This window comes from Apus apus, chromosome 7 (genome assembly GCF_020740795.1).
Source record: "Apus apus isolate bApuApu2 chromosome 7, bApuApu2.pri.cur, whole genome shotgun sequence".
NCBI classification, from domain to species: domain Eukaryota; kingdom Metazoa; phylum Chordata; class Aves; order Apodiformes; family Apodidae; genus Apus; species Apus apus.
The window spans coordinates 3860612-3881018 of NC_067288.1; the positions used below are offsets into that span (position 1 = coordinate 3860612).

At 36.7% G+C, this 20407-nt stretch overlaps 2 protein-coding genes across 6 annotated transcripts in view; one reads left to right on the forward strand and one right to left on the reverse strand.

Moving 5' to 3' along the window:
* The window catches only part of RALGPS2 (Ral GEF with PH domain and SH3 binding motif 2), a 110141-nt gene that overhangs the window by 54124 nt on the left and 35610 nt on the right, over window positions 1-20407 (forward strand). The window lies entirely within an intron of this gene.
* ANGPTL1 (angiopoietin like 1) lies at window positions 377-19600 on the reverse strand. The gene is made up of 5 exons (XM_051624780.1): window positions 19510-19600; window positions 12284-13144; window positions 7005-7198; window positions 4480-4750; window positions 377-3380 (listed from the first exon to the last, which is right to left on the reverse strand). The coding sequence occupies exons 2-5, from the start codon at window positions 13107-13109 to the stop codon at window positions 3193-3195; spliced, it is 1479 nt and encodes a 492-aa protein (XP_051480740.1). The 5' UTR covers window positions 13110-13144; window positions 19510-19600; the 3' UTR covers window positions 377-3192.

A 20407-nucleotide genomic window follows, 5' to 3' on the forward strand; every position in this document is an offset into this window, starting at 1 on the left:
GGAAAAAAATGATATTTTTCAGTTCCTTGCAGTAATAAGTGTGATGTGATTGCAGAGTTCTAGAAAAAATAGGAGCAGCACATTGTCATTGTGGACTCACTAACTTAAATGTGAGTGCTAAGAGCTGTGCAACCCCAGTAAAAATGTTCAGCATTAGGTCCTCATGATGTGGTGTGGGATGTCATCACTTGTTGCATCACGTGGAAGACTAAAGTAGCCAAAACAAATGGGAGCTGTATATGTGATGATGTATTTCATCTCAGAATAAAAACCCATACTCAAAAGGGAGTCTTGCCAGAGAGTTCTGATTAATTTGTGATTGCACAATGAAACAATTGAGCCATATGTTGAGAAGAAAGGTTTTTATTTAAGCAGTGCTACCTTGTGAAATATTTTCTTACAGCTGACTTTCAGGAATTATATCCAGAAACAGGAAAGCTAAAAACAGGTTATTGAAGTATTTGTTTGAGTATTTGGCTGCTTCAGTGATAATGTTTGCAGTAGACTTTTTGGAAATACAAGTGAAAACAGTGTTTCATGTTTAGTACATGTTAAATTTGTTTGAGGTCTGCTTGGCTGAATTTGGACTAATAATACAGGAATGGTGAAAGCTGTATCCTTCACAGAGAGGCTGCTTCTGAGTGTTGAGTGCAAGAAGCTTAAGGGATGCTTCAGCCTATTCTGAAAAACTTTTCTAAAAAAACCTGTGAGAGAAAGCACTGAACTTTTAAAGACAATTACCATGCTTAGGAAATGAAATCCAAAAGCCAAGAGCTGACAGAGGTACAAGCATTTGAAAGTAGTGAATTGTTATGTGAACCGTTATTACATTAAATTCTTAGGAACCTGCCTGAAAAAAGATGCTGTGCATTCCCTCGTTGTAATCTCAAATTGGCAACTTATTCTTTCCTTTCAGGGCACAGTGTTTGTACAGTCTGAGCTTCCTGGGTATATTTTATAATAATGTTCAGTTCATGTCATCTTGCAGCTTTAAATTGGGCAAGACACGCTTTCTAGATGTCTAATATATTTAATTGAAAGTGTGAGTGCAAGGTAATTTTGCTTAGGGCTCTCTGCAAAGTACACCTTTCACTGGCTGCACTGAATAAACAAACGCTGGTTTTGTAGCAGGCAAGAGATTGTTGGGGTAAAATAAGACCTCTTCCAAGGAGAGGAAATCTGTTGGTTGAATGAACTAAAGCTGCTAGAAGTGTTCATTAAAGTAACATTTTGGAGGGTATTTTCAGCTTCTAAATTTACTTGAACCACTGTTCTTTCCAACTACCATAGGAATAAAACAAAAAAATAGACTATACATAGTCTGAATGTTAAGCATTTACAATTCAAAAGCATTTTACAGAACAATCAGTGTGGTCTGTACAATATTTGTAACAAACAAATATTCTATATATGAAGAATAATTTCAGAATTGTAACCTTAAACAGTTGTGTCAGTTAAAATTCTTGGAATTTAGGAATGGAGTATTTTGGGACTGGTTTCCCTACCAACCCCAACTGAATATTGTTGGAATTTGTTGACGTTCATCTCTGACCAAATGTTTAACTACAGCTCTTGCAGCCAGGTGTTATCAATGAAGCTGTATCTACTCCAGAGATTGTGTTTTGAGAGCAGAATTGTAGTTTTTCCTCCTCTGAATTACAAATGAGGTTTTGCATAGCAATTGGTATCAACTAATTTAACATAAACATTATTCTTTTAGCTGTTGGGTTTTCTTACGTTAAATAGGGGCAAAGTTCCTTAAAATCCTGAAGGAACCCATGAGGGGCCAAACTAATACATTGGTTACAGCTCTGAGCAGCATATTTAGTTTTTGTATAATATCAAATTAGATTTGGTAAGCTGTGTGGCTAAGTACCATTATCAAACAATTTTATATAGTAAGAAGAAAGCCTTAGATTTGGAGATTCTAGTACTGAAAGTGAATATTTAGTTGTTTCTGATTTTGGAACTATCTTGTTCTGATGTAGTTTGTAGCATGGCTTTTGTTAACGGTTGAAAAAGTGTTTTCTAATTCATTTCTTAAATTACATATTAATTCCAGTGGAAGTCTGATATGTAAAAGGTAGGAAAAAATACAGGCTATCAAAAGTTTTATACATGTAGGGGAAGGGAAATGAGTATGTCATAAGAGCAGGCCAAGTTTGGGGTGGCAGGGAAAATACACTCAGACCTGGCTTCTGATCTTTGTTTCGCTGTGTCAGCAGGAAGCTGTGCTGGAGGAAATCCAGCATTCAGACTGGGTCTTTCTCTTCAAGTGTAAACACTTGTTCAGAACTCATTATTCCTTATTGGAGCAAGGGAGGGGTCTAGAAATCTGAAGTTGATTTTGGTATCAGGACTTTTTGTTTTGCCATGGAAGTTCTAAGAATTAAGAAATACTTTCGTGGAATTACAATGTTGGAATACAGTAAAAAAAAAAAGTCCCAAGCAATTTGTTTGTCTTAAGGTCTCATACACTTCGTTTTCTTATGTTAGGAGCATTGTGCCTAAGTGTTTTACAAAAGGTAGAATATGCAGATCTTAAGGAATTCTCTACATCACTAAGAAGTTTTATAGTTTAATTCATCGCTTCATTTTGAAACAATTGTTTATTGCAAAAATCTCTCTCTGCTGGCAAAGCTAGCATGTCTTTAAATGTTTGTGTAGCTTCTTGAAGTAGATCTTAAACAGAAATGTGAAGTCAGATTTTCATTGAAAGTAATACCCACATTTTTAAATAAATTGTTAAATAACTAACCAATTTTCACATTAAAGCAAGACAATGTCATTTCACATATTTACATTTAAGGATTGAGCTAACCTGAAAAAGCATAAGCTTTTTTAAGTGAAAAAGCTTATATCTTGTCATATCTGGAATTTTTTACCAGCTTTAATGACTGTTTATGTAAAGTATGTTGAACTTGAACAAAGATAAATATGCATTGCAAGCACAAACATCTGCTTTTGTGAATGTGTGTTTAAAAAAACACAGTCTGTCACAGTAGAAAAGGTTTCTAAAAAAAGGAGAGGGGAACACAATAGGGGGAAAAAAAGGACAGGAAAACTGTAGACCTGCTTTTTGCAGGGGCAGATTGTGCAAAATAATGATTAAAAAGTAATATTTTATTTTTCTGGAACACAAGCCCCGAGAAGTTTATACGTGATCATTTGAGCACTGCGGGATTCTCCTCCTCACTCTATAGGTCTGATCATCATTTGAACTGCTTTCAAGGAGTAGGAACCTCCCCTGTACTCAGCCCAAAATATTCCATCCTGGTACTTGCTCCTGTAGTGGCCTCCTCTGTACCACACCCCATTCAGGTTGGAGTGGGCACACGCGTTGTACCACCAGCCGCCTTTGTGAAAATGAGCACAGTTTCCTGTGGAACAGAGAGAAGTAGGTGAAACTCAGCCTTCAAGAGGAAAAGTGGAGATTAGCACGCTTCCATGTTTTGGCTCAGTTTTAAAGGGAACTTTGAAGCACTTCGTATCCTGTTGTGGTCATATAAATTGCTGCTTCTATGTAAACTATAAATTCTGCTGTAACAGGAACCGTTGCCTGGAGGTGGGGTGATTAACATGGTATTAAATGTGACAGCTGAAAAGTAAGGAGTTCAACTCTTCTTGGACTACCAGCAGTGCTTGTCTGTGAGGTAACATTCAAGGAACTCTGGTTATGTACTGTTTAGATTATACTTCAGTGGAAGCAATGTGAGTTGATACAGTCCCAAGCAGTGCTCAGGGCCATGGTTCTGCAGACAGTTGTTTGTTTACCATTACAGGCTTGTTTAAGAGTTCTTAAGATTTATGGTTGTCCAGCTGAGAAAAAGCAGCTGAGGTGTTAACACTCCCCAACCTTTCTTTTACTGCTAAGGCTTTAAGAGGAAAGTTGGAGGAAGAACATGGAAATGAAAAATAAAACAAAACCAACTTGTCCTTTAAGGAGAACAAACCAAAGTGATCTGCCTGTTTTTCTTAAGTTTTGGTATGTAACTAAGCCAGTGTGCAATTGCAATTCCTTCCAGGCTGTTCAGGGGCTTTAGTTCTTGGTGATTGTGGCCACAGCACTACTCTGAAAAGTCACCTGGACAAGTATCCTGACTGCAGAGAGTCACATGCAAGTGACGAGGATGTCACTGAGCGAAATATAAAGCTGCCTGCAGTGAGGGTAATAGCATTTGAATTTCTGCATGGTGCTGGGGCTTGAAGGGGGGCTCTCTCAAGATGGTTTTTACCATTATCCATTTGAATTATCTTTTGGAGTTGTTTAATCAGAACTTAATACTTTGTTTTTTGTAGTATGTTTTTTTGTTAAAGGGGGTTAAGATGGTTTTTACCGTTATCCATTTGAAGCATCTTTCGGAGTTGTTTAATCAGAACTTAATACTTTTTAAACTTGTACTATGTTCTTGTGTTAACGGGGGTGTCGCTAATGGAACCTACTCTACCCAGTTCTCATGTACATACCAGTTCCCTTACCTGAATACATATCCCTGTCTCTGTCCAGTGTTGTGAACTGCTTCCCATTGTGCCATATCATGGAATCGCCAGCGTTTCCTTGGTAGGTTCCCAAGCGTAGCCTGTAGAACTCACTTTCAGGCTCCAGGCGGAAGCTGCTGTATTCTGCATAGACTTTCTTGTTGCTCCAGTCCTCTAATTCAATCAATAGTCTGTAATTATCCTGATTAGTAAGCATGTAAATATTTTCTAGTCCCAGCCAGTACTCTCCGTCGATGTTTCCAAATCCTTTCTGTAAGAAAGAGGACCAGAAGGTGATGTTAGCTTAGTTTTTCTTGTTTGTCAAAACTCTCATAAGCAGGACTCCTATAAACCAATGTACTGAAAACCTTTAAGCTTTTGAGTGACTGCTCAACCCACGCATTTAAATGCTTTATTTTGTTGCATTTAGCCATTTAGTCAGTTGAACTGCCAGCCACGAGGTACTGCCAGAATCAGTATAGGTGGCAAAACTTATTTTTGTGTGTGTGTGATGTCCTCTTCCTTTTAAAATAGAACAGGGAAACCAAAACAATAGGGAAATAATATTTTTCTCGACAAAGGTAAGGGAACCTGTAAGAATATATGAGTAAAGAAATTTAAGGGAGTGTATTTCCAGGTTAGAAAAGGTATTTATGGATCAGCAGTCTGTGTTCAAGGTAGATAGTTTCTGGTTGCCTTCTTTATGCAACTAGTATTGGTTTTTACCGTGAATTTAATCACATAATTCATCTGTGGTTTTTACTAGATGTGGTAGAAATGAAATATAAGGACACCTTTTCTGCAACACAGTAGCTGTGGAGTGGTATTTCATGTCTGCTGCCTCCTGTCTGAGTAAATCAGTGTTGTTAATGTTTTCTGTAGAAGCTACACTAGGTACACCACCCAGAGTAGCTAGCTGTTATCCTTGCTAGATTTTGAGTTTTTTCTGCTCAGACTGTTGATTATGTAGGACCTACAGTTGATTTTGTGCTTTGAATCACTTTCTGAGGAAGTCTCTCTCCAGCAGATAAACAGTTCAGGCTCCTAATTCAAGCTGCAGTTTCACAAGTGGCTTAAGTTGATCTAGCATCATGCTGCTGCCAAAAATGGTAGCAGTGCTGTTCTGCTGGCTCATGGCCACGTTTGCAGTACTTCCCTTGTGTCAGTGTTGTAGCTGTGCAGCCACACAGAGATCAGGGATCAGGTGAGAAGTAGAAATGTGGGCATGGGAGACATCCCTGTTGTCAGTGGTGCAGCCTTTAGTTTAAAGCCAGTCACAAGGAAGCACCTTCAAGTACTTAAAGTTAGGTGATAAGAATACAGTCTTCAGCCACTGTAATTTAATGAGAAATCTCTTCAGAGGAAGGTTTTGCTCAAGACTGAGCCATTATTAAATACCATTTGTGTACTTTTCTATATTTTCTTTGCATTATGTTAAAAATGTTTACGGTCACTATATAAGACACTCAGTAGCAACCTTACAACATATTTAAAAAGACACCAAAAAGCCCCAAACAAGAAAAACCTCACCAAAACCAGAAAACAACAACCCATTTGTCTGAGAAGACTTTGAATATAATGTTTACTGAGGGATGATTAATAACTGAATTATTAAATTCCAAAAAAAGAGAGTGAAAATATAGTAATTTTTCGTAATTTCCTTTGGGTATATATTTTTAAATTTGATAATTGACTTCAATGTGGCTTAGTTATCTCTTCAGATAATATGCACATGGCAATGGTAAATTCTTTGAAAGTGGGCACAGCATCATAGGAAAAACTGTCCTCTCTGTGTAAAGTCATACAGTTATTATTGAAAAAAACTCAACAGAATGGATTTTCAAATTTCCTGCCTAGCATGTAATTACCTCTAAAGCAGCATGTGTTTGTCATCCTATGTATTATCATAGTATCACAATAAAACACAATGTTTCTCTTCACCAGTCCTACATCCACAGATTTTTAACCTAATTTTAAAGGTAGAAATTATTTCATTTAATTAATTAAGAATGTATATATGTTGATCCTGCAGATCTATTAATGTGCTTAAATGAATAATTCCACTGGCTGAAATTGCTTATTTATAAGGCAGACAATTAAGCTTTTCAAGTACTTACTGTAGTTCTCAATATGTTAATAGAAATCATGTGTTTAGTTACATCTTTGCAATAAATGACTTCCTGGTCCCTGTCTAGAATAACACATCACCCCAGTTGTTGTGTATTACAAATGCAGGGTGTTTCAGACGATAAATTAGTTCATACAAAGTTAAGTAATGCAATGAAATAGAATGTTCCCACTGAAACATGTGTGCTTCTGAGGGATGACCACTCTTCTCAATTATCTCTGTAAAATTAATTTCATTGTGTAACTTCAGCAGCTGTTTTCAGCTCCTGTTTATCATTTAGTACAACCCTTTGCAATGAAGAATTGTATTGGAAGGGTTCACCCCATCTTGATTGCAATAGCTCATGTCACTCCTTCAGTGAAATGAGGCAGCTGGTTTTCTGCATTCTAGAATTTACCTTGTAACTGTCCCAGTTCCTGAAGAAGTTGACAGATCCATCTGTCCTCTTCTGAATAACTGCCCATCCTCCAGGGTCCAGGCTGTTCTCACACCATAGTTGCATCGGCTCATTACTGTTTTCAGGTTTGATCATATAAATCCCACTGTTGGAATGCCCAGCTTCCTTGGCTTGTTGGCAGTCTTTGAATGGACCTTTTTGAAAAGAAATGCTGTCAGCATTCAGGCTTGGCTCTGCAGTGCACATTGTTCAAGAATATTTTGTAACGGTAATGGAAAGTCAGTAATTCAATTAAGGCAAACTGCTATGGAAAACAGTGTAAAAAGCTACTCTCTGAGATTAATTGTATAAATAAATAAACATCTTAATATCCTCTCTATATATATTTTAAACAAACACTTCATTTTCCTAAACCTATAATAGACTTGGGTTACCAATACCCAATTTTTAACTTTGTCTACTGTGTCAAAGATTTATACTCTGACTCCTGATGTTCAAGAAGCATGGAAAGATTTTCATTAACTGTTTTCTTGTGTACCACTTTTGTAAAAGGTAGATGTTGACTTACTTAATTGTCCTAGTGCCCCCCTCGAATATAAAAATAGTTTGAGATCTGCTTTAAGAAATCTTTACTGCCAAGATCTACTGACATGGAATTTAGTAGAAGAGTATTCTTATGCTGCCTAACTTTGGCTTTTATGTACTCATCCAGTTCTGGGACCAGCCTGTTAACTGTAGATAGGAGTGTTTAACTTTCCTGTGTCATCCTGGTGTGAAATGTGTAGATGGATACTGATGAAGAAAGTAGGCAAGCAGTGGAGAAGGATTTTTAAGCACCTAGAAGGACTCACTTGTTTTCAGAGCTGTGATTCTACAGAAATGCTGTTGACAGTGCTGCTTGAAAGCTCAGTTGTGGACTATGTGAATAGTGGTTTTACAAATACCTCTAGAAGAGCATCTGGTTGTTCTCTAAGAAGCGTGCAGCTTACATATCTCTAGAAGCTTGCCTATTTCACCTTTACTTTTGGTAATATTTTTATTTTATGCTATTGAGAAAGTGATTTATGTTCATGTATCATGACTTCAGTTGATTTGAAGGGACACTGGTTATTTACTCATGAAAAGCAGGATGTGTTGTGATGGCTAGTTAGTGGTTGATGCCCTAAATGTATTTGAAAACTCATACTTGGTAAGCCTGAAAATTAATTACCTGCAGCTTTCCTCTTTTTTTTTTTTTTTTAGAAGGCTCTTTTCTCAAATCTGCTTGGAAGTTCAGAGAAAGCTCATCAGTCACAGAAGAAGCTAATGTGCAGAGAAGCATAAAAGACAGTGGTTGAGGTTATTCTTTAATCAAAAGTGAAGGTCGAGTGAACATGACCTTCATTGCAGATTAAGGTTGTGGCACAAAAGCATGTTGCAAGTTGCTTTTGTTTTTAGATTTTACAGTAGTTGTTGCCAGTTGGGTAGGTGTGTAATTAGCAGGAAATCCATAAAGCATTTCACATTAGAATGCCAAAAGCTTGTCTAATGAAGGTGACTACTTGGAGCTTTCTGTGAGAGTGCTAACAAGAATGCTGCAGACATGGAGCTGTCTTTATAAGTCCTGCTGCATCCTGTGCTGTCAGTGTTTAATGATGTTTTTGTTATTCTTGCAGTGCCTGTAATAATAGCTTAGGAAAAACATAGGATAGCTTTGGTATATGAATGCTTTTTCTCTTGTTCATAATTAAAATTTACACATAGATTGTGCTCATGTCAAAGTTTGTCCAGTGGATAGGTGATTTCCTGGACTAGATTGAGTCTCAATTGTCTTTCCTTCAGCTGTCTACAGTAAGTTTGGGTGGTGTATAACTGAACAGAGAGGTGGTTCTAGAAGTAAAGCAATTATTGCATAAAGAAAAGGGTTAACAGACAACCAGTATTTTATATATGTACCCCATGATAGTGGTAAAGTACTGGAATAGGTTGCCTAGGGAGTTTGTCGATGTCCTCTCCCTAGAAGTGTTGAAGGCCGGGTTGGATGAGGCTTGTGCAGCCTCATCTAGTGGGAGGTGTCCCTGCAGGGGGTTGGAACCTGTTGATCCTTAAGGTTCCTTCCAACCTCCACCCATTCTATGATTAAGAATAGCTCAGTTAGATCTGCTGTATATTATTTCACATGATTTCTACTGGAGGACAAATGGAGGACGCATTTTTTCATGAGAGCAGATTTTTGGAGTAATTTAAAGTATCTTTTAAGGCAGACAGAATTGTACTCGTCTGTTTATATACTTCACTTTGATCACTTCTGAAATTCAGCCACTGTTAAGAACACAACTTTTATGCTTTTCGCTGTTCAGATTTGTCTGTGTGCTTACCATGAGTAGGATGTATTGTAGTAGTGATAACAGACTCCTGCTCTTAGTGTAAGGAAATCCAACAAATTCTGTAGCTTTTGGTGTATAGCCTTGAATTTTTTTTGATAACTAAATTCTTTGTTGTGTTAATGATTTTAAGTTCACAGTATAAGAACTGATCAATTTATTGTTCAGTGGAAATGCTGAGATTTGTGAAACAGTTTAAGATTCTGCACAGTGCAGGTGTGCATGGAGGCCCTAGCAGATAATTATTCTGTTTAAAATCTTGTTATCTGTGAAAGGCGTAAGTATCTCATGTATACCTAGTCTTTTGTAACAGCCTGTGTACACTAAGTTACTGAGATAATAAGTTAGAAATACTCTGACAAGATGATCTATTACATAATTGTGGTTTAGATGCATGATTTAGTACAGGTCACATCCTAAGTCAGATGTAGTAGAGAAGGAAAGTGATGAAATATTTTAAGGTGGAAGTTTAATAAAATGATGGTTGAATCCTATTTTAAGATGCTGAATGTTACCTTGAGGGGATGATATGGAAGCTTTGCTTGTGTAAGCTTCATAGAGCATTTTTTGGGCAATCATAGAAGAAAATGCTAAAAAAAATTGGGATATATATTAAAAAGAAAAAGGTAATTGGTTAGCTGAGAGGTAATGGCACCAGAGTGAAGTGTGGGTGTGTACATGTAACTTGGAAGTACTCTGTGTACTTGAAGGTACTTTCTACAACACAGTGGCAGTAAAATCTGGGGATACTGGTAGATATTCCAAGGAGTAAGATAATTATGAAAACTGTAATTCACAGGAACGTTATTATTCCACTATTTGTAGAGCAATTTTAATGCAAATTAACTAAAATATTACTCAAAATATTATCTCATCCTTCTGCTCTCCATATATTTTGAATTTGACTCTCTACCCACAATATTAAGATGCATGTTGACCCTTCTGTAAACTGATGCTACTTACAAGTATTTCTTAGCTCTGACTTCTGCAGATGCAGTGGGAGAAAGCTCCTGTCTTCTTGCCCAACTGTTTGTTCTGTCATAAACAAGTCTTTGACAGGCCTGTTTCTAAATGGGACCTGGTCTTTTTTGACATCTCTAGCCATTCATTATAAGTAGTCATCATCTTTTAACGGGAAAGGCCATTTTTCTGTGACATAGTTTTCATTCTGTGCACCATTAAATATGCTGACCTTAATTTAAAAAAATCAGGTAATAACTGGGCATTGTGTTACAATTTAGAAGATTTTTTGTTTATGATTGATGCTCTACCAGCTGTAGCAATTCTCAACCCTCATTTTCCCAAGGCACTGCAAGAAGCACTTCAATATTATAAGAAGTTGAATAATGTTAAAATAAGTTTCCTAGGGTTTCTTTGTGTTCCCTTGCAAAAATGGTTTCAAACTTGGAACTTTTAGTGGTGAAGAGTCTAGTAAAAATCATGGTGGAGAATTCAGAAGAAAATATTTTGTGCTGTCGCTTGTTTTATATGTACAGCAAGTGTATATTAGGAGAGAAAAAGATGCATTTATGGCAAAACCTTGAAGCATGGGTTTTCTGGGAAGGAGGAAGTTGTTGTTTTTTAGAATGATACTTTTGCTGTCTGACCAGACATGAACGTAAGGCTTTTATATTAGCTGTTTCCTTTGTGTCATGAGGTGCGATTTAAATTCTCACGATATCTGGCATTTTACTTGGACTTGTGCCTGAATTTTCTGCAGACCCTGAATAAAAATAGTTGCTCTTTACATGAGCAGCTGGTTGTTTGTCACGCTGTACAACAGTCACAAATAAATGTTTGTCTTCAGCTTAAGAACCAAGTTGAACTTCCAGCTGTGACTAAAGGCAATTGTAAAGCAGAAAAACCCAACAACTTACAACCCAAACAAAAAGAACAACCAAACCATATCTTATTGCTGTGCAGGCTAGCAGGAGCCAAAAGCAAGTGCTTGAATGGATATATGCACAATAACTTGCTTTTCAGAATCTGTTTTTTTCAATTGCAATTTTGTCAACATTTCAATAATGTGAGAATCGTGATAGAATGCAGGGCAGCTCAGAATTAGTTAATTTTCTTGACACTAGTTTGGTTTCTAGTGATAAATGAATTTATCTAATGACCTGAAGAATGTAATACATAAAGATGTGATAGAATCTCCCAAATGTATTTTCATAATATTTATGGTATTACTTTTCCTTGCCATCCCCTACTGACTGAAGTTATTGGGAATGTAGTTACCAATTTGAAATATTCCAAGCTGAGTGCATCTAATTGGATCCAGCCTTGAGTCAATTATCTTTTCAAACTTACCTTACTCTCCTGAGTATTTAAAACTGAACTGTTAGAGACTTATTGCACAACTGTGTTGGTGAATTTAGATGTTAATTTTAAAGCAGCTCAGAATACCATAAAATTCTTCTAGCAGGATTAACTTTGGTAAATGTAGATGTGCAAGTATAAAGGACGACTGCTTTAAATTACTTCATTTATTTAAGCTGAATTACCTTCTCTTATTCACCATTGCTGGTTACTGTGACATGTTAGCTAGTAGGCATCTTCAAATAAACAGGGCTAAATATTAGCAAGTATATGCTAATACAGAATTTTCCTTCCCATAACTCAAACCCAGGTGGAGACAGAAACCCCTGTACTTTGTGACTCCAAGGCATAAGTTTTTCTGACTGAATTTCTGACTATCAGCTATTTCAACAAATTCCTCTTATGCAGCTATAGCTTAAAAATTAGACTATTTGACAATTTAAAGCTTTCCTTGAGCCAAGGGGGTGAGGAAGGTCAGTCTGGAGCAAGGGTCAGCTGTACCAGATACTTTAAATTCTTCATTCTATGGCTACAGCCAGGTTGGTATCCCTCTGAAACAGAAATCTCAGATTAGATAAATAGTGATAGGTAACTCACCCTCATTAATTAAAGCCAGTGGTGGTACTCTGAAGGGACTCTTTGTAGGAGAAGTAGCTGGATCAGGTGGTGGCCTTACATCTCTGTCTCTGGGGTAGCCTGGGTCTCGCTGTATCTCGTTACCTCCCAGAAGAACCGGTGTGTGTGGCTGGCTGTTAGGAATGTGCTGGGGCACGACTTGAACTAGAGGTGGTGACCCATGGGTGTCCTGTCGTGAAAAGATTCTCAAGCACTGCTCTTCCAGCAGCGAGATGGTCACAGACTGATTATTTACAAGGTCAGTGAGTGCTGCATATTTTACTTCAAGCTCCTTGTATTTTGTCGCCATCTTCAACATTTCCGTTGTAACGTTGAGGACTTTGTTTTCCAGTTGGGAAAGCTCCAGGGAGTTATCACGCTTTCGAATTATCTCATGCAAGAGTTGCATGTAGAGTTGGGTGACCCGAGAGTTCATGTTACGACTTTCTTTCCTCAGTAATTTCACTTCATTCACAATGTTTCCATCCACGTCCACCACCAGTTGCAAAATGTCGATCTCCCGCTTTTGCTTGGACAGGACGTCCTTCAAGTTCTCTATGTCCATTCTGGTGACTTCATCTTTTCTGTTACCAGTACTTGGTGCGTTAGTATTCACACAAATTGGCCCCGTGATTTTCTGTTCTGGGACCAAGAATGTGTAGCCACATTTCTTCCCTTCCTCTCCCCCCTCTGCTGAACGAGGGTACCTGCGTTGGGATGTTTTATTAGGTGTGGATGGTTCTGTACAGCGCCCAATAGACAACAGCAGGAACAACAGTACACCCAAAGTCCATTTAAATATCTTCATTTTGAAGCAAGTGTGATGACTGTCAGGAGAGACTACTGAATAGATAAAAGATAAAATAATTCAATTAGAGCCATAACTAAGGCTCCTGTACTGCTAAAATTGCCTAAAATGGCAGATTTACCATGTATGTAGACAAGTCTCTGGAATCTAATCTGTAATTAGATTCCATTAGATGAGCTTCAAAGAATAGCTTTCTATTTTGAACAGCAAACCCTGACATTTAGGGTTTGGATTTAGCAAAGAAATGGTTATTGCAGTGGACAAACCTTGAGAAACTATGTTCTGCTTAGATTATGTATTATGCTCTTACTATAAATTGGACTGTTTAGAGATGTACTCACTGCAATTAAATTTGCAAGGTTATAGAACACGAAGAGTGCTTGCAGAATATCTTAATGGAAGTTGGGAGACTGTGATGACTGATTGTATTTTCAAAAATATTTATATAACTTTAGGAGTGTGGGTTACATAAGCTTTTCCAGTCATCTTTTAGCTTTATATATGTGTAGGTATAGAATTTGTTAAATAGTGTACACGTGCCTACATGTTTTTCAAATTTATGTATACACAGATATAATAGACTTGAAAAATGCAGACATACCAAACACTAATTTTGGGCATTACTGTTAGGCAGGAGTTTAGCTTAACGTAGTGAAATGTTTCATTCACCTTTCAAATGAAATAACTTATTTCTTTTAACCTTGTGTAAAATATTAAAATGCAGTGATGAAGATCCAAGACTGTTTTCAGAGACCTCAGTTTTTTAAGTTTATTTTTTTAATATTTGAGATTGTAAAGGTAGCACTTAAATCAGGGGCAAAACGCTCATTTTTCACGTTTTTGTCGATTTGCTTTGTCAGGAAGATCAGTCTTCCTTGTCTCAGCTGTTCATCTGGTTTTCCAGACTACAATTTTGGGGTTGTACAAGGCCTTGTACAGTGGCCTTTGTATAGTTACAAAGAGAAATAAAGTAAAACCAGAGAAAGTTAATAATTTTCATGGTATTCCTGCCAAGTTCAAGTTTAAGTGCATTTGGCAGTCCTGAAACAGTCACCCTGAAGGAGAAGCAGACCAGACCTGCTCCCTTTAAGTTCACATTTACAAAAGGTAAGGTGACTTGTGTCAGGTTACTTCTCCCAGTTCTGTTACAGGCTTAAATATTATTGCTGCAAATTATGTCTGCTCAACCTCAGAGTAAACATATCAAGTCTTTATTTTTTGGCTTCACTAGGAGCAGTGGTTATAAACTTCAAACAATGCTGTACATGCAGCCAGGAATAGTATCTAGGAATCTTCATAAGATGTTCCACTGCTTATAAAAAATAACTTTTTGTTTGATTGACAGTTGTATTTCAAGCCCTGCTTCTGGGAGGGGTAGAAAACACTTGATTTTAGCAAATTGTGAAAATAATTTCTTACCCCACATAAACACAGGGAATATATATATAAGTTTAAGAATGTTTATATTTTATAAGCTATTTTTTATGTTTCACTGTTAGTATGTAGTAATAAGAATTTCAGTGTCTACTAGTAAATGTTTTATTTTCAAAACCAGAACTTGCTTAAATGTTTGGTTAATATTTCTCCTTTCAAAGTGTAATTTCTGTTAAAAAAAAAAAATAGTAAAAAGTCTAACTTTTCTCTGGAGCTAGTTGTGTATTTTTCTTTGGTAATTTCAGACATTTAAAGTATTAATCACTTGAACAGTGCTTAGAGTTGGAAGTTCATTAGGTAAATTTTCACATGAATCTTGGTAAACACATGGGAAGAGAGGTCTGTGTGTGCATTAGAACATGACAAGGATGAGCTGAACTCATAGGCTGAAGTTTGAAACCTCGTGACATCTCCTAAATTATTGTTCAATACTTCATATTCAGTGTTTGCAGATGTAGACAAAGTGACTTTATGGCATATGGTTAAGGATGAAGCCATAGCAAAAGTCCAGGATTTTACTGTTTTCACAGTATTTAATACCTACTTCATAGTCCAAAAAGGTGAATTACACTTTAGTTCTTAGTAGTTTTTGGAGGACCTGTACAGTTACTTAAGTAATGAATGACTGGGGGCTTTCCCCACAGCAGCATATTTTTCCCCTGAAATGAATCTTTGAAACCCAAACATTTTGCAATGCCAGTCCACTTTTCAACCATGTATTCTGCTGCAGTCTGCTTTCCACATTTCTTTTAATATTCTATGTGTTAATTTTGAACATTTCTGTTTAGGTGTTAAAGTTAGAAGTTCAGTTTTTATATGTGCAGTCAGGCCATAAAATTAGTTAAATGGTATAATAGAGCATAACCAAATGCAACAGCTGGATAAGATTATGCCCTGAAACTTTAAAATAATTCAGATGTCGTTGTATTAAACTGAGACATTCAGATAAGCATGGATCAGTTCCTTCTGAGCATCTGCCTGGTAGGGAATATGTATGCTTCCATGGAAATTTTGTTGAAAAAATTACACATTATTATGATGTTGCTTGGTGTGTTTGAGCAGCTTAATGCCCAACTTGTTATACAATAATAGGTTCTGAGTAAGATATTTACCTGGAGTTTTAATCAGCTTAGAAGGAAATGAAATACTGTTTGAGAAATTTCCTGATGTTCTGGGCAAGCAGCTTAAAAAAATAGAAGCTGTTTATCCAAAATATTGCAGAGTGATAGCCTAATATGTAAGACCTGAAAATGACTAAGAGTTGGGAAACTGGGGGGCTTTTAATAGTTTTTATGATAGGTTTTTTTAGTCAGACCTACTGTCACAGAGTGCTAGGTGTAGCTGTTGAGGGGCTGTCATATCTGTTACAAGATGAAGTGGTTGAGGCTCAGGGATCAGTTCAGACACAGCCAGTCTCAAACCCTTCCTGCAAGTCTAGAGCTGCTTGTAGTGAGTGGGGCTGCTGAAATACCTTGAACACAAACCTTGGAATATAAGCAAGTGAGATGGTTGTTACAGATACTCTTGCTTTAAAATAGGTTAATTAACTCTTGATGACTGTCATGTTTTTAAAATTAGAATAGGCTGTCATTTTACTCAGTTCTGTCGTGTTCCCACATCACCCAGATTTGGGTCTCAGGTTTCTGCAGAAGTGGCATTACGTATGTTCTGGCATGCTGATATTTTATTGCTTCTGCAGGAGAAAATGTGCAGCTATTCATAGTAACTCAAAACTTCATCATCATCATCTTGTCAGAAATACTCAGAGTTGTGGCTGGGGCTTCAATACCATTTGACATGGAATGCCATTCTTCTCGTTTCTTTTTCCAGACTGATCCTTATGCAAAAATAAAACAACCCTCATTTCCAAAACTAGTCTTTGATTTATTACTTTTTAGAGTATTTAAAGCAACAAAAATCCAATTTAAGAGCAAAATAAACCAGTGACTAGTATTTTTACCTTTCGCTGAGAAGCTACTGAAGCATGGGCTGTTACCCCCCAAAATGTTATATCATTTTAAAGTATTAGAGCTGCAGGGATGAGGAAGTGTGGAAGCTAGTATATGTTTGGCTTTTTTAAACTTTTCTATGCAGTGAACTATTTGTTCTTTGTTGTACTGCTGTGACTCTTTCATTGGGCAGGATGCAGAAATTGGAGACCCTCAATGCAAATAAAAATCTGTTCTTTCAGAGCTGGTGAAGACTGGGCAGTGTGGGTTGTTAGGACTGAATGCAAGGGAAGTGTTGCAGGTAAATGTGAATGTAGGATTTCCTTTGTATGGAAAGTGCAGTACCAATATATATCTTTATTGAGAATATTAAAAGAATATGGTCATGTTAAAAATACTAATGGTGCTTTCTCTTATAAACCTTCATTTAAAAACATGTAAAACAGGAAGATGAACGAGCTTCTTTGAGAAAGTTAAAAATGCAGAGAATAAAGATCCTCTGAACCTGGTAGCAGCTAATCTGAAAGCTCTTATTGATGTTATGCATATTCATTTTCTTTGTCTAAGCAGCTAAAATCAATAAAATCATCCATAGTCTCCTGTCAGAATAAGTGGAGATTTTTGTTAGGGATTTTAACTTAAAACTGGGTCCATAACATTAGAAGTAATACTACTATAAGGAAAACACTTCCTTCTAGAAGTGTTATAGGAGAAATGTTAACATGGATCTTGATATATCTGTATACTGCTGTGAATTACTTTCTCCTATATAAACAAGTTCTTTTCCAGTAGGTCAGTCTGCCTTTGCTGAAATAATAGAATTACTTTCAATTGTATTGACTGGGATCCAGAAATAATAGATTCTTGGGTTTTGTTAGTCAGACATATGATGTATTGAGTCACAGAATTCTACTTCTCTGAGATGAATGGAATCTGATTCTTTTTAGAAAAGGCAATCTAAAAATCCTCAGGAGTTTTTGAAGCAGTCATTGAAAATGTGTCATTTCTAAAAATGACAGATTCTTAGAAATACTGTGCAGAAGTGTTTTCTTAATCTTGCCATACTTGATGTTCTGAAACTATCACATTTCCAGGTTTTTTTTCTGTAGTGTTTTTTTGATGGAGTTTCCTTTATGTTTATTTCCAGCCACGGTGTTTGTTTGCACCATTTTAACAGGTAGGCACAATGGGGTGGCACATATTGCATTTGGAAATGTGTGATTTTGGTGCTCCAGGATTCTTTGTAAAACAGCCACAGAAGATTTGAAGCATCTAGCAGTGTTTTCTCTAGGAAGTTATGTGTCTTTCATCAGCGTATAAATTTTAAGGACCAGACTAATAGAGCACGTTATGAACAACAAACTAAGCTCATTAAAACAATAATGAAAGCCTGATTAGAATTCTGCCAGCATATACATAACTTTAAGATTTCCAGTCTTTGAAGTGAATTAATGTGTAATGTTATTTGACATTTTTGCATCGGATCATTCTTGTGGTACCTGCAGAAAATCAGCAGTGCGTTATTTGTTTAAAACAAGCATTTCAAAACTTGAACTCCTAAGTTGGAAGACAGCAACAAATAGTTAAAACCTTGCATGTAGCCAGTTTGTTACTTCAAAATTATTGACTCAGCTGTGTTCATTTGTGAAAGATTTAGGAATTGTTCTAAGCAGTGTAAATCAAAACGTTGGCTAGTCGTGAATGAATGGAGACTGAGCTTTTTGTTGTTGTTTAGGTTCTTCTCTTTAAAATGTAAAGCACAAGAAAGATAGTAAGAAAAAGGGCTCAAGAACTTGGAAAGGATCCATCTTTCTTGTTTCTCAAGACTGCTTTAGACTTCTTTTCCTCCCATAGCTACTAAACATTAGGTTTGGCCTTCTGTAACACTTTGTTTCTTCTCCCTTCGTTCTCTCTTAATGTGTTAGGCATATCTGAGCATTTGTAAATACAATATGTTACTTAATTTATTTTCCATTGTTCTGGATTATTTACAGTATTTTAATTTCCAAGTCAGCACAGAGAGAAAAAAACCCTAGAGTATTATGTATTAGCAGTTTTTTTGGTTTTATCTGTACTTTCATCTTCTGTTTGTAAACAGTTTTCTTGTTTTAATCCTTGACTTGAAACTGCATCCTTCCCCTTCACTTCCCCCACAGAAGAGACTGTAACAAAACCCTCTATTTTCCACTTATTAGTGTTGCCTTCTATGTTGCTTTTCGTGTTTGTGAAATGAATCTTTATTTAGAAAGAAACTGCTGCTCCACTGAGGTACAGTTAACTTCCCTATCCTTCCACAAATTGTTAAAGGAAGGGATTAGTGCCTGTTGCAGCAATGCTTTTGGTTTTTCAGCTGCACAATTGTTTGTGCTACAAACTTGATTATATTCTGAATCAATGTATGACTCGGGTTTCTTGGTTGTACAACTCAGACTACTTTTACTGCTCAAAAGCACCGTGAATAATAGTTTAGTTGAAACTATATACAATGTTAGTTATAGATGTGCATTGATTTACTTGTGATTTTTCACAGTGGTTTTATTGAGGTATCCATTTTCTAGCTCTAGTAATGCTAGGTTTATGCTCTTGTGTTGGGTGAAATCCAGCTGCCCTGAAATCAATGGGATTTTTGGCTTTTGCTTTTTGGTAGGATCAGAATTTCACATTAATATGTTCAAAGTACTCAGATTACACATTAGGAAAGAATCTGGTAGTATTAATTTTCTGTAACTGTATGTAACAAAATCTACAGAAGTCTTAAAGCTAAACAACTGAAATTTGTTCATCCTTACAACTGGAATGAGTTAAGCTCTGTTCTAGTGCAGAGTCCTTTTTAGTTCTTTCCAAGTTTCCCAAGTCTAGCAAATGCCACAAAAGTGAGGTTTATATTTTAGTTGTCAAACTCTTCTCTGGCCGAGGGAGATTTATCTATTCACAATTGTATATGGATAGTAGATTTATATACAATTCACAAACAGCTCAGAATCAGGCTTGCAAGTATGAATAACATTAAAACTTACCAAGAAAAAAGCTTCCAGCTGTTTTGCTTCTGTGGTAGATGGAAAATCCAGAGGCCGAGTTACTTTTTCTTCCTATATTACCCGATGCTGTGGATTGTTATTCTGCAGTTGGAGTTGAAAACTGCTTTTGCCTTTGTCTGTTAGATCCAAACTGGGTTGAGGAATTGGGTTTCTCCATATGATAACCAAGCTAACTAATCTTAGAAATAAAAAAAAGAGAGTAATGTTCCAGTATGTTTTATTCCAGTAGACAGAAACAAGTTTTTTTGAGCCTGCAACTCTCACATGCAGAAGTGCACTAACCAGCTACAGCTGACCCAGATTCCATATACATCACTTTTGGACAGTTTTTTTTAAACAAACACACACTCGACTTAGACGTTCAGCCCACCTATGATGTCACCACGAACACACTGGGAGCGGAGAAACTCCTCCTTCGGATTTCCTATCTGTACCCTCCAGAAAAGGAGGGGGGTAGGGAGGCTGAAAAGTTATGAACAAGGAAAGATTGTTTGCCAGTAGAAGGGAGGGTACCATATGGCAACAGACTGTGCAAGAGTTCAGCAGGCAATTACAAATCAAACATTTTTACTACGCTGACTAAAGATGCCTTTCAAGTTATTACAGTACTGGGCTTCATTTAGAAGAAAGATTCTTTCAGGCTGATAAAACTCGATTTGTGTTGCTGTGAATAAAAGGGGCAGCCTGGCTGGATACAACAGGAAAAATGAACCATTTATAGTCTAGAAGAATGTTCAACAGAATGTCGCGTTCAATTCTTGACGTTCCCTTAATAAGAAACAGTTCCAGTTGTTAAAGGCATGAAGTCTCCAATACATGTGGAAAATGTTAAAACTGTGTGTGTGTGATGGTTTTGGGTAGGTATCAGAATATTTGA